At 43.5% G+C, this 15,385-nt stretch overlaps 2 protein-coding genes across 3 annotated transcripts in view; one reads left to right on the forward strand and one right to left on the reverse strand.

Moving 5' to 3' along the window:
• Positions 1-4,138: 4,138 nt before the first annotated feature.
• Positions 4,139-10,649, reverse strand: LOC112226581 (U6 snRNA-associated Sm-like protein LSm7). Its single transcript, XM_024391001.2, has 4 exons — positions 10,515-10,649; positions 5,451-5,565; positions 5,141-5,212; positions 4,139-4,866 (listed from the first exon to the last, which is right to left on the reverse strand). The coding sequence occupies exons 1-4, from the start codon at positions 10,518-10,520 to the stop codon at positions 4,724-4,726; spliced, it is 336 nt and encodes a 111-aa protein (XP_024246769.1). The 5' UTR covers positions 10,521-10,649; the 3' UTR covers positions 4,139-4,723.
• A 241-nt stretch (positions 10,650-10,890) lies between these two features.
• Positions 10,891-15,385, forward strand: part of LOC112226582 (signal peptide peptidase-like 2B) — a 34,760-nt gene continuing 30,265 nt past the window's right edge. The window contains exon 1 of one of the 2 annotated variants that reach the window (XM_042308268.1): positions 10,891-11,148. In XM_042308268.1, coding sequence (XP_042164202.1) covers positions 11,101-11,148 — 48 coding nt within the window. In that variant the 5' untranslated portion in view covers positions 10,891-11,100. The remainder of the gene's footprint in view (positions 11,149-15,385) is intronic. The other variant, XM_024391002.2, reaches the window with a different exon arrangement.

Genomic DNA, 15,385 nt, shown 5'->3' on the forward strand with positions numbered 1-15,385 from the left:
GGTAATCTTAGGTTTCATTACATACAGTCGGGAGGAACTACTGAATATAAGAGCAACATCAACTCACCATCATTACGACCAGGAATATGACTTTCCTGAAGTGGATCCTGTGTTTTGCCTTCCACCCAGGACAATGGATCGGATCCCAGCCGGCGACCCTAAACAATGATGCCGTAAAAGGGGCAAACGAAGCGGTCTTCTGGTCAGGCTCCGGAGACGGGCTCATTGCCCACCACTCCCTAGCATACTACTCGCCAATGTACAGTCTCTTGACAACAAGGTTGATGAAATCCGAGCAAGGGTAGCATTCCAGAGACACATCAGAGACTGTAACATTTTTTGCTTCACGGAAACATGGCTCACTCGAGAGACGCTAACGGAGTCGGTGCAGCCAGCTGGTTTCTTCACGCATCGCGCCGACAGAAACAAGCATCTTTCTGGTAAGAAGCGGGGGGGATGCCTTAATGATTAATGAGACGTGGTGTGATCATAACAACATACAGGAACTCAAGTCCTTCTGTTCACCTGACTTAGAATTCCTCACAATCAAATATCGACCGCATTATCTACCAAGGGAATTCTCTTCGATTATAATCACAGCCATATATATTTCCCTCCAAGCAGACACATCGATGGCCCTGATCTAACTTTATTTGACTCTATGTGTCACGACTCCAACCGAAGGTGTCTCCCCTTCCTGGTCGGGTGGCGCTCAGCGGTCGTCGTCACCGGCCTACTAGCTGCCACTGATTCTTTCCTCCCCCACCTTGTCTGTTTATTGGTTACACCTGTGGTTGATTTGGTGATTAGTTGGGCTTTATTAGCCAGCCGGCCTGCTCTTTGTGCGGGATTGTTTGTGTGACTAGTGTGCACGTTAGAGGTTAAACGTGTTTTCCTGTTCGTGGGTTTTTTGCTGGACTGTTTTACTCCCCGTGTTTGGGGCATTTGTTTTTGTGTGACTGTTTGAGGTTGAAGACAGGTGTCTTTTATACTGATACGTTCAAACAGGTGCCATTAATACAGGTAACGAGTGGAGGACAGAGGAGCCTCTTAAAGAAGAAGTTACAGGTCTGTGAGAGCCAGAAATCTTGCTTGTTTGTAGGTGACCAAATACTTATTTTCCACCATAATTTGCAAATAAATTCATAAAAAATCCTACAATGTGATATTCTGGATTTTTTTTCTCATTTTGTCTGTCATAGTTGAAGTGTACTTATGATGAATATTACGGGCCTCTCTCATCTTTTTAAGTGGGAGAACTTGCACAATTGGTGGCTGACTAAATACTTTTTTGCCCCACTGTAGCTCAGCACTTAATACCATAGTACCCTCCAATCTCATCATCAAGCTCGAGACCGCCCTGTGCAACTGGGTACTGGACTTCCTGACGGGCCACCCCAGGTGATGAGGGTAGGTAACAACATCTCCACCCCGCTGATCCTCAACACTGGGGCCCCACAAGGGTGCGTTCTGAGCCCTCTCCTGTACTCCCTGTTCACCCACAACTGCGTGGCCATGCACGCCTCCAACTCAATCATCAAGTTTGCGGACGACACTACAGTGGTAGGCTTGATTACCAACAACGACGAGACGGCCTATAGTGAGGAAGTGAGGGCCCTCGGAGTGTGGTGTCAGGAAAATAACCTCACACTCAACGTCAACAAAATAAATGATTGTGGACTTCAGGAAACAGCAGAGGGAGCACCTCCCTATCCACATCGATGGAACAGTAGTGGAGAGGGTAGTAAGTTTTAGTTCCTTGGCGTACACATCACGGACAAACTGAATTGGTCCACCCACACAGACAGCGTTGTGAAGAAGGCGCAGCAGCGCCTCATCAACCTCAGGAGGATGAAGAAATTCGGCTTGTCACCAAAAGCACTCACAAACTTCTACAGATGCACAATCGAGAGCATCCTGTCGGGCTGTATCACCGCCTGGTATGGCAACTGCTCCGCCCACAACCGTAAGGCTCTCCAGAGGGTAGTGAGCTTTGCACAACGCATCACCGGGGGCAAACTACCTGCCCTCCAGGACACCTACACCACCCGATATCACAGGAAGGCCATAAAGATCAAAGGACAACAACCACCCGAGCCACTGCCTGTTCACCCCGCTATTATCCAGAAGGCGAGGTCAGTACAGGTGCATCAAAGCAGGGACCGAGAGATTGAAAAACAGCTTCTATCTCAAGGCCATCAGACTGTTAAACAGTCACCACTAACATTGAGTGGCTGCTGCCAACATACTGACGCAACTCCAGCCACTTTAATAATGGAAATTGATGTAAAAATGTATCACTAGCCACTTTATCAATGCCACTTAATATGTTTACATACCCTACATTACTCATCTCATATGTATATACTGTACTCTATATCATCTACTGCATCTTGCCATCTTTATGTAATACATGTATCACTAGCTACTTTAAACTATGCCACTTTTATGTTTACATACCCTACATTACTCATCTCATATGTATATACTGTACTCTATACCATCTACTGCATCTTGCCTCTGCCGTTCTGTATTATCACTCATTCATATATCTTTATCCCTTTACACTTGTGTGTATAAGGTAGTCGTTGTGGAATTGTTAGGTTAGATTACTCGTTGGTTATTACTGCATTGTCGGAACTAGAAGCACAAGCATTTCACTACACTCGCATTAACATCTGCTAACCATGTGTATGTGACAAATAAAATTTGATTTAATATATTACAAAGGTAAAAAGAAAATCCATACACGATAGGGAAAACTAACCTAATCCACCCAAATAAAAATAGTACATTGATAAAAACAAAACAAACTCCCACTTCTTCCTTCAAATTTCCATATGGCTTGTGACAATACTCCATGCAACTCCTCCGCCAAGAAATATTTCAATCCCAGGAACCGCACCCACAATAACATCTATTTTCCTGGACCTTCTCTCCACCTTGGCAGTGCCATTAATCACCATAGTTATAAAGGTGACAATGTCCACCTTCTTAACCTTTGAAATATCTGGGTCCTGCTGGTGAAAGACAACCCCTGTAGTCTGCAGTGAAGGCTTATCCACCACCATGAACTCTTCTGGAACACCATTTGAACACTCAATCAACCCTTTTAAGAACCGCTGCATATGAAACACTCTGGACAGCCCTGATTTTGGCCACCTCATTCTCCTTCACCCTTGTCAGGCATTCCAAAGTAGTTGCTTCATGGTTCCCACCACAATTGCAACATGTCACATTTTCATCAACTAAAACATGACATTATCTTTTCCACAACTTGGACATCTTGGCATCAGTGGCGACCCGTCATCCAGGGCAGGTGGGGCAGCTCCACATTTGTAGAACAAATAATAATATTTTTTGGGCTTGCCTGTTTTACATGTTATTTGGCATTAATACATGTCACATATCAGTTTGCAAACAATGTAAAATATATCTAATTCAGTTAATAAAGCTGCATACACACATGGTCTCTTTTTTGTTTTCTTGAGTTAGACAGCTCCAAAATGCAGATGTTTCAGCCTAGCTCAGTGCTTTCTGTGGTGGTAGGGCGAGCCAGCAAAATCTGGAGCGTTACGCCGTGATTGGCTCAGTGTTGTGTCACTCATGGTGCTGGTGCTTGGCTTGCACGTACAAATTCAGCACACACAACATTCTATAATAGAATTGTGTTATTTGACATGTCAAATTAAAAGCTTATTTAACATGTCAAATAGTGTTAAATGACGTGCATCTTTTTTGACACACAAAGACCTAAACGGTGTTCAATGTGCCTCAACCTAATTCATTTTGCCTACTGTTCTAACTTGGTGGTGCACATATAGTCTATAACCTGTTTTAGAGAAATGTAATCATTGAATATTGTAAGAGCTTCTCATTGTCTGTTTATATTGGGACAGCTTTATGTAGGCCCTAACAGTTTGTGGGCACCGTTTGTCACCGCTATAGTGCAATTAATGTTTAGTCTTGTGGCTTTGCTGGCATGCATCCCACTTGATTTTTTTTGCCCCACCAAGATTTAAATGCTAAAATCGCCACTGCTTGGCATGTGTATGGGTCTGTTTCATTAACCACAATTATTTACTCCAGTTGTGCCCTATGTTCCATTGAGGCTCAAAGACAATGCAAAACACACGAATAAAGAAAATAGTCAATGTATTACATTTGGAACGTAAAAACATAATATGCCATATCGTTCAATCCTGGCCTGACTGGGAAAACAGTAGTAAAAAGTAATAAAACCGTTTTCAGTGTTTACCATCACAGCAACAACAAAAAATCTGCAGTCAGAGACACTTGCCCACCAAAAACAAACATTTAAATCACTATTCTTCAGTTATAAACAAAATACATGCTATCACACCATACCCTGCTAGATCAATATTCAGGTTGGCAAAACCAATTAAATTACAACAAAATGATTTTCCTGATTATAGGGACTCAAAGACGTGTGGGGCTGTAAACATGAAGTACACCTTGGGGAGATGGGACAGGGGAGTATAGGAGTTAATCTCAATTATATTTAATTGAATCCTCACATCCTCCCTCCTTGTCTCCTTCTCAAAGCACGGAGTAAATCTTACATTCGCCACCCTCGGATCTTCTCCAATGCATTTTGCAAAGGAGGCAAGTAGAGGATGCGAGGAATCAAGGAAATACAATTGACATACTCCCCAGGAATTGGACTACTGTGAGGTCAACCGAGAGGAATGAGACTGGCCGACTATCCATCCTGCTGCTGGATGAAGGGGTTGGGGATGGCTTCCATGCCGTCCTGAGGACAGATGAGCACCACGGACGTCCCTCTACAAACCACCAGGCCCAGCTGCCGCGTGTCCTCAGTCAACTTGAACTGGTCGTCAGGATCTGGAAACAACAGAAGGAAGTGACATAACAGGCCAGAGGTCATTGACAGTATGTGCAACTTCACCATGAATGACCCAACACAACCTTCCTTATAAAATTGGCAAAGGATGACCTTTTGGTTTCATTGTCAATTTTTTTTACTGAGGGGCTACATCACATACGTGTTCCATTTAAGTCTGTGGGCAACAGTCTCCTCAAAAACCCAGCAGTGCATTTTTACTTCTGTAGAAGTGATATGAGGTCATACAAGCAAGATTTAGTTTCTACTACATACCCCGCAAGTACTCGATGGTGCTGTCCAATACCAGGTTCAACAAGGGGTCAAACCCCTTCAGGACTCCACTGGCTGAGACAAATACATTTGGATTATTATCTTGAATGGAATCAAGGAGAAGAACACTAGAGAAGAGGATGAGGACTGTGGCCAGTCATGGAACAGCATTTCCACACAGGCAAAAGTTTGTCAGTGTTCTGTTGTGAAAGCTGCATGTTTTCACATAGTAATGAAGAGGACTAAGTAAATGTTATCTTCACTTTCTTTTCAATAGCTAGATCAAAAGGTAAAAACTGTGATTTAGGCCTACCCTCTCGTCCTCCCTGAAACTTCACACGGATTTGTTTATCAATGTACTTTGACAGGTCAAAGATACTCTCTTTCTTCTTCTTCTCTCCTTCCTTGTTTCTGTCCTGGTTTCTGTCCTGAAAGGAAAACATTTTGTATATTTATTTAGCACGCTGCGATGAACCAATCCTGAGTTTGAACCTCACGCTAACAAAGATTTTAACCCACTCCATCTCTCGCTAGTAGTGGTCAGAAGACTAACTATATTGAAAGACACCCATTTTTAATTTGTAAGAACTATAGAACAGATAGTGGACGATATATTAGGTGGTTTAGGATAAGTTTATGCAGGGCCGGTTCCAGACATAAGCGAAATAAACGGTCGCTTAGGGCCCCTGGCTGCTAGAAAAGAAAAAAATTGCAATAAATGGTGATTGTGCCCACTCTGGTCTTGGCACGTGCACTCTAGCCAACAACTGGTGCACTCTATTCAACAACTGGCAGATACAGTACGGGTAGCCTAGTACATGATGACATTATTATGGACATAAGAGCTCAGGGTGGGGGGGGTGGGTCAATTGGGGCTCCCGAGTGGCGCAGCAGTCTAAGGCACTGCATCTCAGTGCTAGAGGCGTCACTACAGACACCTGGTTCGAAACCAGGCTGTATCACAACCGGCCGTGATTGGGAGTCCGATAGAGCGGCGAACAATTGGCACAGCGTTGTCTGGATTTGGCCGGTGTAGTCCGCCATTGTAAATAAGAAATTGTTCTTAACTGACATGCCTAGTTAGATAAAGGTTCATCAAATTTTTCAAAAATCGAATAATAATTATAATTTGGCAGCCAAGCATCGATCATCATGTCACCAGAAGAAGATCATCGATATTTATTGGAAAGGAGTAATTTATTCATTTTAGAGGTATTTGACCCAGTTATGTTAGAGACATGAAGACTTACATACATTGTCAACCTGACAATTTCTAATGATTATTTATCAATTCAATAATGTTTGAATAACAAGTATATTAGGTAAATCTGCAATAATAATTTAAAGTAAAAAGAACCATTAGGTGTAACTACTGATCAAAATGTATTAAGTAGATCTAAATACATTGAGTTATTAAATCAATATTTGCTCATAAAAGCGTTTCCACCGCATTTTCTTGCATAATGTATTTTACTGACACAAAAAGATCCCACCTTGTCTGGAGTGTTTTGTTGACACTTGGAAAGTTTACAGACAAATTAGCTATTTCCTTTAGGCCTGTCATGACATTTTTTTTAATCCAACATGTACTTTACTCGCATAAAAAGGTTAGATGGAAACCTGGTTATTTTCTCTACGCCCCATGGCAAAAAGTGTACTATCGCAGGAAATGAATGTCAAGAAGGGGGCTGTCATGCCAAATAGTGTCCCCCTCTACATCACAATGGGATTCGATGAGCTCTAGATTGTGTTGCTAAGTAAAAAATAAGGTTGTGTTGCAAGGTCTGTTGCTAGAATTTGCAACGTTCTGACCGGATTATGTAATGAACCAAAGTGTCCGTTGCTATGCTGGTTGCTTGGCTCCAATTTACTTCGTAGGTTGCGGGCAGTTCTAATTCTATTTCACCACATAAACGCTCGCACAGTCTGCTCAAAGTTATTACCTCAGAATTGCCAAGAAGTGGCAACCAAATCCAAAAAGGCTAGAGTTTATGGAAGAAATTATCCACTCTGCCATTTTTTTGCATCTACCCTTGGTACATGCAGTCTCCTGAGTTAATGTCTATAATAATGTCTAAGATTTTACTGAGTTGCAGTTCATATAATGAAATCAATTCATTAGGCCCTAATCTATGGATTTCACATGACTGGGAATACAGATACGCATCGGTTGGGTCAGAGATACCTTACAAAAAAAGGTAGGGGCGTAAGAGCCTGATTACGTAATGAACAGTCAGTACACCAGTCAGTATCTGGTGTGACCAACATTTGCCTCATGCAGCGCGACACATCTCCTTCGCATAGAGTTGATCAGGCGGTTGATTGTGGCATGTGGAATGTTGTCTCACTTCTCTTCAATGGCTGTGCGAAGTTGCTGGATATTGGCGGGAACTGGCCCACACTGTCTTACATGTCGATTCAGAGCATCTCAAAACATGCTCAATGGGTGACATGTCTTATGAGTATGCAGGCCATGGAAGAACTGGGACATTTTCAGCTTCCAGGAATTGTGTACAAATCCTTGCAACATGGGGCCGTGCATTAACATGATGGCGGCTACCAAGATCTCGTCACAGTATTTCAGTATCTCTGTGCATTCAAATTGCCATCAATAAAATGCAATTGTGTTCATTGTCCGTAGCTTATGCCTGCCCATACCATAACCCCACCATGGGGCACTTTGTTCAGCAAACTGCTCACCTACAAAATGCCATAAATGCCATCTGTCCGGCACAGTTGAAACCGGGATTCATCCATGAAGAGCACACTTCTCTAGCGTGCCAATGTCCATCGAAGATGAGCATTTGCCCACTGAAGCTTAATTGCAGTCAGGTCAAGACCCGGATGAGGATGACAGGGCATGCAGATGAGCTTCCCTGAGATGGTTTTGTGCAAAACCACAGTTTCATTAGCGTTCCTAGTGGCTGGCCTCGTACGATCCCGCAGGTGAAGAAGTCGGATGTGGAGGTCCTGGGCTGGTGTAGTTACAGATGGTCTGTGGTTGTGAGGCCGGTTGGAGGCACAGCCAAATTCTCTAAAACGACGTTGGTGGTTGGCTTATCAAATCAAATTGTATTTGTCACATGCGCCAAACCTTACCGTGAAATGCTTACTTACAAGACCTTAACCAACAATGCATTTTCAAGAAGAAAAAAGAAGAAAACAAATTCGAATAAAATAACAATAATGAGGCTATATACAGGGGATACCGTACAGGTTAATTTAGGTAACATGTACATGTAGGTAGGGGTAAAGTGACTATGCATAGATAATAAACAGTGAGTAGCTAGTACCGGGAGATAAAGTAACATTCAATTCTCTGGCAACAGCTGTTACCAATTGCACACTCCCTCAAAACATGAGACATCTGTGTCATTGTGGCCTTTTATTGTCCCCAGCACAAGGTGCAGCTGTGTAATGATCATGCTGTTTAATCAACTTCTTGATAATCCATCCACCTAACAGGTGTGGCATATCTTGGCAAAGGAGAAATGCTCCTTAACAGGCAGTGCTTGACTTGGGCGGGAGCTGTTTGAAGGCTGTACCGACACTTCAAATTTTGGGGGAATTGCATACCGGCTCATCTATAAAAAAACAAAAATAGCCTATCACTGGCTCCAGATGCACACACCAAGGCAAAAAAGGTTGATCAAAGCGGAATCTTCATTGAATAGCAATGGAAAGTGGGTATTCATTTCTTGATTCCGCTTAGTTCAAGTTTATTTGCCTCTATTCTGTGAATCTGTGTGTGCCAGTAGGCTTTGAGATTGCGCAGATTGAAAATGTGCCAGCCTGAATGGCATGATGCACTGTTCCAAATTGTCAAATGAGGGTTTGTAAGGTCACGAAAAGTCATGGAAATTAGTTTCATAATTGTTAATGTAATTCATGAAAGCACACTTTAAAAATGATCAATCAATTAAACAACTACATATCAGCCAATATCGGAATGACCCTTCAGTGCAGGTCTATGGTGCTGCTTGTGTGCCAGTGCGAGTGGGCCGTTGCCCGAGGAGAGAGAGCGACATTTCAGAAGCAGGTATAAAATAACGACAGACTAACTAGATCACCAATTCAAAACATAACTAGTAGCATTTGTCTCGCTAGGTAACTATAGCTAAGCATTCATTTCATTGTTGCCTTTCCACCGGCACTGTAGAGCCTAAATACATCTGCACATTTGGAAAGCTGTGATTCTCCTCTATTAAACATTAGCCATGTGATTGCGACAACGTTATATTTTTAAGAGTAGCCTAATTGACAAATAACTTGCTGTGCATAGATCTCCCCAGAAACATTAATATTTCAGCCTTATATATAAACATGTCTAGTTTAGATACCTTGCTTTGAAGTAGCCTACCGTATCCATTTGACCCCTGTTTAATTGAATGAGGGAATCATTTTATAAAAGACAAAAGTATTTGGTTGTAATGTTGAAAAAGCCTGCACACCCAGGAGCTCTCCAGATGGAGGGTTGACCACATGTTAACAGCATGTGACTAACAGTGCAGCTCTACGTGGGGGACTAAGTGCCTCGATGAAGGGCACAGCCACTGTAGAAGTCTACATCACACAGAGCAGCTTTCCAGTGCCAATAATACTTACTTTTTCATGTAGGCTATAATAATAATAATGAACATTTGGTTAGAAGTCATGGAAAATTTGTATAACCCGTTAAGAGTAAATAATCAGGTCTGTCCAGCATAATGTCATTTGTGAATTTCAGTGAACATAGTCTAATGGACCGATTTGGAAAAAGACAGCTCCTGCACTTCTTCCATCCCAAGTCAAGCACTGCTAACAGGGATGTAAAACAATTGTACACAATTTTAGAAATAAGATTTTGGAGCGTATATAACATTTCTGGGATATTTTATTTCAGCTCATGAAACATGGGACCAACACTTAACATGTTGCGTTAAAATGTTTGTTCAGTATAAAAGCCTACCAAATATTCCACAACCTCCTGCAGCCTGTATGAACTGCCCTGTTAGGTTTTTGTAGTAGACGGCCCATCATTCTCAGACAACTTGAGTTCATTTGATGATTATGTTTTTTTTTTTTTTTATGTCTATACGGAATGTTCTTATGTAGTCTAACGTTGCACGTTTTGCTGAATATATTCTCGTCATCTGCAACGTCCCAACGGGGTTCCAAGAGATATTTTTTTTGCTTAGTCGGTTTCATTGACAACACGATGCAATCTAATTAGCACGCTCCCAAATATGTCTACTCTGCCCTCACTTGCTAGTTACCAGAATACTGTTGCTGGATTGAAAGAGACACGTATTTTCAATCGCTAAGTAAATAACATACAATAGTCAATAAATAGTTTACGACGATTTAAAAAAGTTTATGGAAGATATGGTTGACTCACCGCCATTTTTAAACTGTTCCAGCTACGCCTTTCGAACTCCAACCTTTGACCCGGAAGAAGCAAAATAATAAATTTTTAGCTCAGCTGTTTTAAGTTGTTTCTATATACATTAAATCAAATTTAGCCTATTTTAGACCAATTTTAACTCCTCAATGTATTGTAAATCACAAGTTTAGCTAGCATGCGGACAGAAAACACCTGGATTTTATCAAAATAATTTCATTGGCATCGATGTAAACCAATCAAAATGTATGTACCTCGGCGCTGGATCAAAATCAACCAATGATAAACGCATTTGATAATATGGGCGGGAGTTGGCAAAACAGCTGGTGGCCGCACTGTGTGCTGAGCAGTGGGTATCATAAAAATTAATGAATGAACAAAAATGAGCTTTTTGGCCTTAATTTAAGGTTAAGGCATAAGGTTAGCAGTGTAGTTAAGTTTCGGTTTAAAATATGATTTAAAGAAGATACCTTTTAGAAATAGGCGGAGTTTAGCCATACTTAAGATTTTGTGGCTGTGGTAACTAGTCACGACCAGACCGGAGCAGTGCGGGTAATTGGGAGATAACAATAAGCTAAGCAGTATGAAGGCTTCGCTAAACCTGGTTTGGGCAGTTATTTTCCTAAAACAGGTGAGATTGGTCTCATGTCTATTCACCTAATATAATGTGGCCTTAATCTGTAAAACAATCTAAACAGTCAGTACTCGTACTTTTGTCGAGGTAATCAGTGTGTGTAACAGTATAACATTAGACCGTCCCCTCGCCCATACCCGGGCGCGAACCAAGGACCCTCTGCACACATCAACAACAGTCACCCACAAAGCATCGTTACCCACAAAAGCCGCGGCCCTTGCAGAGCCACGGGAACTACTACTTCAAGGTCTCAGAGCAAGTGACGTCACCGATTGAAACGCTATTTAGCGCGCACCACCGCTAACTAAGCTAGTCGTTTCACATCCGTTACATGTGCATGCTAACATACACCAACGATTGAGTACAAATCAAATGTTATTTGTCACATGCGCGGAATACAGCAGGTGTAGGTAGACCTTACCGTGAAATGAGTCCTTTTTTTAACCGACAATGCAGTTAAGGAAATAGAGTTAAGAAGATATTTACTAAATAAACTAAATCAAATCAAAAAGTAACACAAGAAAATTACATAACAATAACGAGGCTATATAAAGGGGCTACCTGTACCGAGTCAATGTGCTGGGATACAGGTTAGTCGAGGTACAGTAGGGCGCTGAGAATATTCGTAGTTACACAGGGCTCGTTTTATTGTGTATTTATTTAACCTTTATTTAACTGGCAAGTCAGTTAGAACAAATGGTTTTTTACAATGAACAGTCCCCTAACCCTGACGATGCTGGGCCAATTCTGTGCTGCCACATGGGAATCCTGATCATGGCCGGTTGTGATACAGCTCGGGATTGAACCCAGGTCTGTAATGACTCCTCTAGCACTGCGATGTAGTGCATTACATGCTGACCACACCGCTTGCATCGTGTGTGCATCAACAAGCGTCTGCGTATCCAGATGCTAAAATAGAACTTGGTTCTATGTGTGACACTTGACATGTGCAAGTCCTGCCTCTCCCATCTCCTCATTGGTTTTTAGGAGCATTTACCCACTTGGGTGATTGAACGATGAACTGAGGTCCACACTCCAGTCCAGTTGGTATTTTTTTTTAAATTTGTATTTTTTATTTCACCTTTATTTAACCAGGTAGGCTAGTTGAGAACAAATTCTCATTTGCAACTGCGACCTGGCCAAGATAAAGCATAGCAGTGTGAACAGACAACACAGAGTTACACATGGAGTAAACAATTAACAAGTCAATAACACAGTAGAAAAAAAAGGGGAGTCTATATACATTGTGTGCAAAAGGCATGAGATGGTAGGCGAATAATTACAATTTTGCAGATTAATAACACTGGAGTGATAAATGATCAGATGGTAATGTACAGGTAGAGATATTGGTGTGCAAAATAGCAGAAAAGTAAATAAATAAAACAGTATGGGGATGAGGTAGGTAAAAATGGGTGGGCTTTTACCGATAAGACTATGTACAGCTGCAGCGATCGGTTAACTGCTCAGATAGCAGATGTTTGAAGTTGGTGAGGGAGATAAAAGTCTCCAACTTCAGCGATTTTTGCAATTCGTTCCAGTCGCAGGCAGCAGAGAACTGGAACGAAAGGCGGCCAAATGAGGTGTTGGCTTTAGGGATGATCAGTGAGATACACCTGCTGGAGCGCGTGCTGCCATCGTGACCAGTGAACTGAGATAAGGCGGAACTTTACCTAGCATGGACTTGTAGATGACCTGGAGCCAGTGGGTCTGGCGACGAATATGTAGCGAGGGCCAGCCGACTAGAGCATACAAGTCGCAGTGGTGGGTGGTATAAGGTGCTTTAGTGACAAAACGGATGGCACTGTGATAAACTGCATCCAGTTTGCTGAGTAGAGTGTTGGAAGCAATTTTGTGGTAATGCACCTTAAAGTTGGTTGCCAACCACCATATAAAACCCAAAGAAGAAGTAGCCAGAAGTTGGAGAGATTACAAGAAACTAACTCAGTTTGATAGTTGAAGTATCGCGGTGGTTTAAGATTAGGCTCAATTTAGATTTTGGCAAAGTTTTAGACTGATCCAATGAACCATTGCATTTCTGTTCAAAATGTTGTATCAAGACTGCCCAAATGTGCCTAATTGGTTTATTAAAATACATTTTCATGTTCATAACTGTGCACTCTCCTCAAACAATAGCATGGTATTCCTTCGCTGTAATAGCTACTGTAAATTGGACTGCAGTTAGATTAACAATAATGTAAGCTTTCTGCCCATATCAGATATGTCTATGTCCTGGGAAATGTTCTTGTTACTTAAAACATCATGCTAATCACATTAGCCCACGTTAGCTCAAACGTCCCGTGTGTGTGGGGGGTGGTTACATTTCTCCAGCCCTATCATCAGCTTTTTACCGAAACAGGGGCGGGGACACACTTTACTTTAATATTACATCAAAATAATTTGTCAAATGCAAAATATACACTTACTGTACAGTGTTATAACCGGCTTCATCACAGTTGCAGCCGACAGTATATTTTTGGTGACAACACGCTTCTGGCGGCCTTCTTCCGTTACACAGGTGTTTGGAGCATGCTAGAGAGCTAATTAGCACAGGTTGTCCCTCTGTCTTCCGTAAACGTGCTGTATCATGGAGATAGGGCTGTGTGGGAACACTAACCCTGTAAAAGTGTGTATCAATTTAACCTGTATGTTACGGTTTTCTTCCATCGAAGGAGAGTCGGACCAAAATGCAGCGTGGTTAAATCGATACATCTTTAATGATGAAGAAACACGATGAAATACAAAAACAAGAAACGGAACGTGAAAACCTATACAGCCTATCTTGTGACAATAAACACAGAGACAGGAACAATCACCCACGAAACACTCAAAGCATATGGCTGCCTAAATATGGTTCCCAATCAGAGACAACGAGAATCACCTGCCTCTGATTGAGAACCGCCTCAGGCAACCATAGACTTTGCTAGAACACCCCACTAAGCCACAATCCCAAAACATACGAAAAAACCCCAATACACAAACACACCACAAAATAAACCCATGTCACACCCTGGCCTGACCAAATAAATAAAGAAAACACAAAATACTAAGACCAGGGCGTGACAGAACCCCCCCCCTCCCCAAGGTGCGGACTGCCGGCCGCACACTTAAACCCATAGGGGAGGGTCCGGGTGGGCGTCTGTCCACGGTGGCGGCTCCGGCTCGGAACGTGGACCCCACTCCAACCAAGTCTTAGTCCCCCTGTAACGCGTCCTCTGATTGGCGACCCTCGCCGCCGACCTTGGCCTAATAACCCTCACCAAGGACCCCACTGGACTGAGGGGCAGCTCGGGACTGAGGTAGAAGCTCGGGACTGAGGTAGAAGCTCGGGACTGAGGTAGAAGCTCGGGACTGAGGTAGAAGCTCGGGACTGAGGTAGAAGCTCGGGACTGAGGGTAGCTCGGGACTGAGGGGTAGCTCGGGACTGAGGGGTAGCTCGGCACTGAGGGGAAGCTCGGCACTGAGGGGAAGCTCGGCACTGAGGGGAAGCTCGGCACTGAGGGGAAGCTCGGCACTGAGGGGAAGCCCAGTACTGAGAGGAAGCCCAGTACTGAGAGGAAGCTCAGGCAGGTAGTTGGCTCTGGCAGATCCTGGCTAGCTGGTGGTTCTGGCAGATCCTGGCTGACTGGCGGTTCCGGCAGATCCTGGTTGACTGGCGGATCCTGGCTGAATGGCGGATCCTGGCTGAATGGCGGATCTGGAAAATCCTGGCTGACTGGCGGATCTGGAAGATCCTGGCTGACTGGTGGATCCTGGCTGACTGACGGATCTGGAAGATCATGGCTGACTGGCGGATCCTGGCTGACTGGCGGATCCTGGCTGACTAGCGGATCTGGAAGATCCTGGCTGACTGGCGGATCCTGGCTGACTGGCGGATCCTGGCTGACTGGCAGCTCTGGCTGCTCTGGCTGCTCCATGCAGACTGGCAGGTCCATGCAGACTGGCAGCTCTGGCTGCTCCATGCAGACTGGCAGCTCCATGCAGACTGGCAGCTCTGGCAGCTCCATGCAGACTGGCAGCTCTGGCTGCTCCATGCAGACTGGCAGCTCTGGCTGCTCCATGCATACTGGCAGCTCTGGCTGCTCTGGCTGCTCCATGCAGACTGGCAGCTCCATGCAGACTGGCAGCTCTGGCTGCTCCATGCAGACTGGCAGCTCCATGCAGACTGGCAGCTCTGGCAGCTCCATGCAGACTGGCAGCTCTGGCTGCTCCATGCAGACTGGCAGCTCTGGCTGCT

The sequence above is a fragment of the Oncorhynchus tshawytscha genome, linkage group LG28 (assembly GCF_018296145.1).
Source record: "Oncorhynchus tshawytscha isolate Ot180627B linkage group LG28, Otsh_v2.0, whole genome shotgun sequence".
NCBI classification, from domain to species: Eukaryota; Metazoa; Chordata; class Actinopteri; order Salmoniformes; family Salmonidae; genus Oncorhynchus; species Oncorhynchus tshawytscha.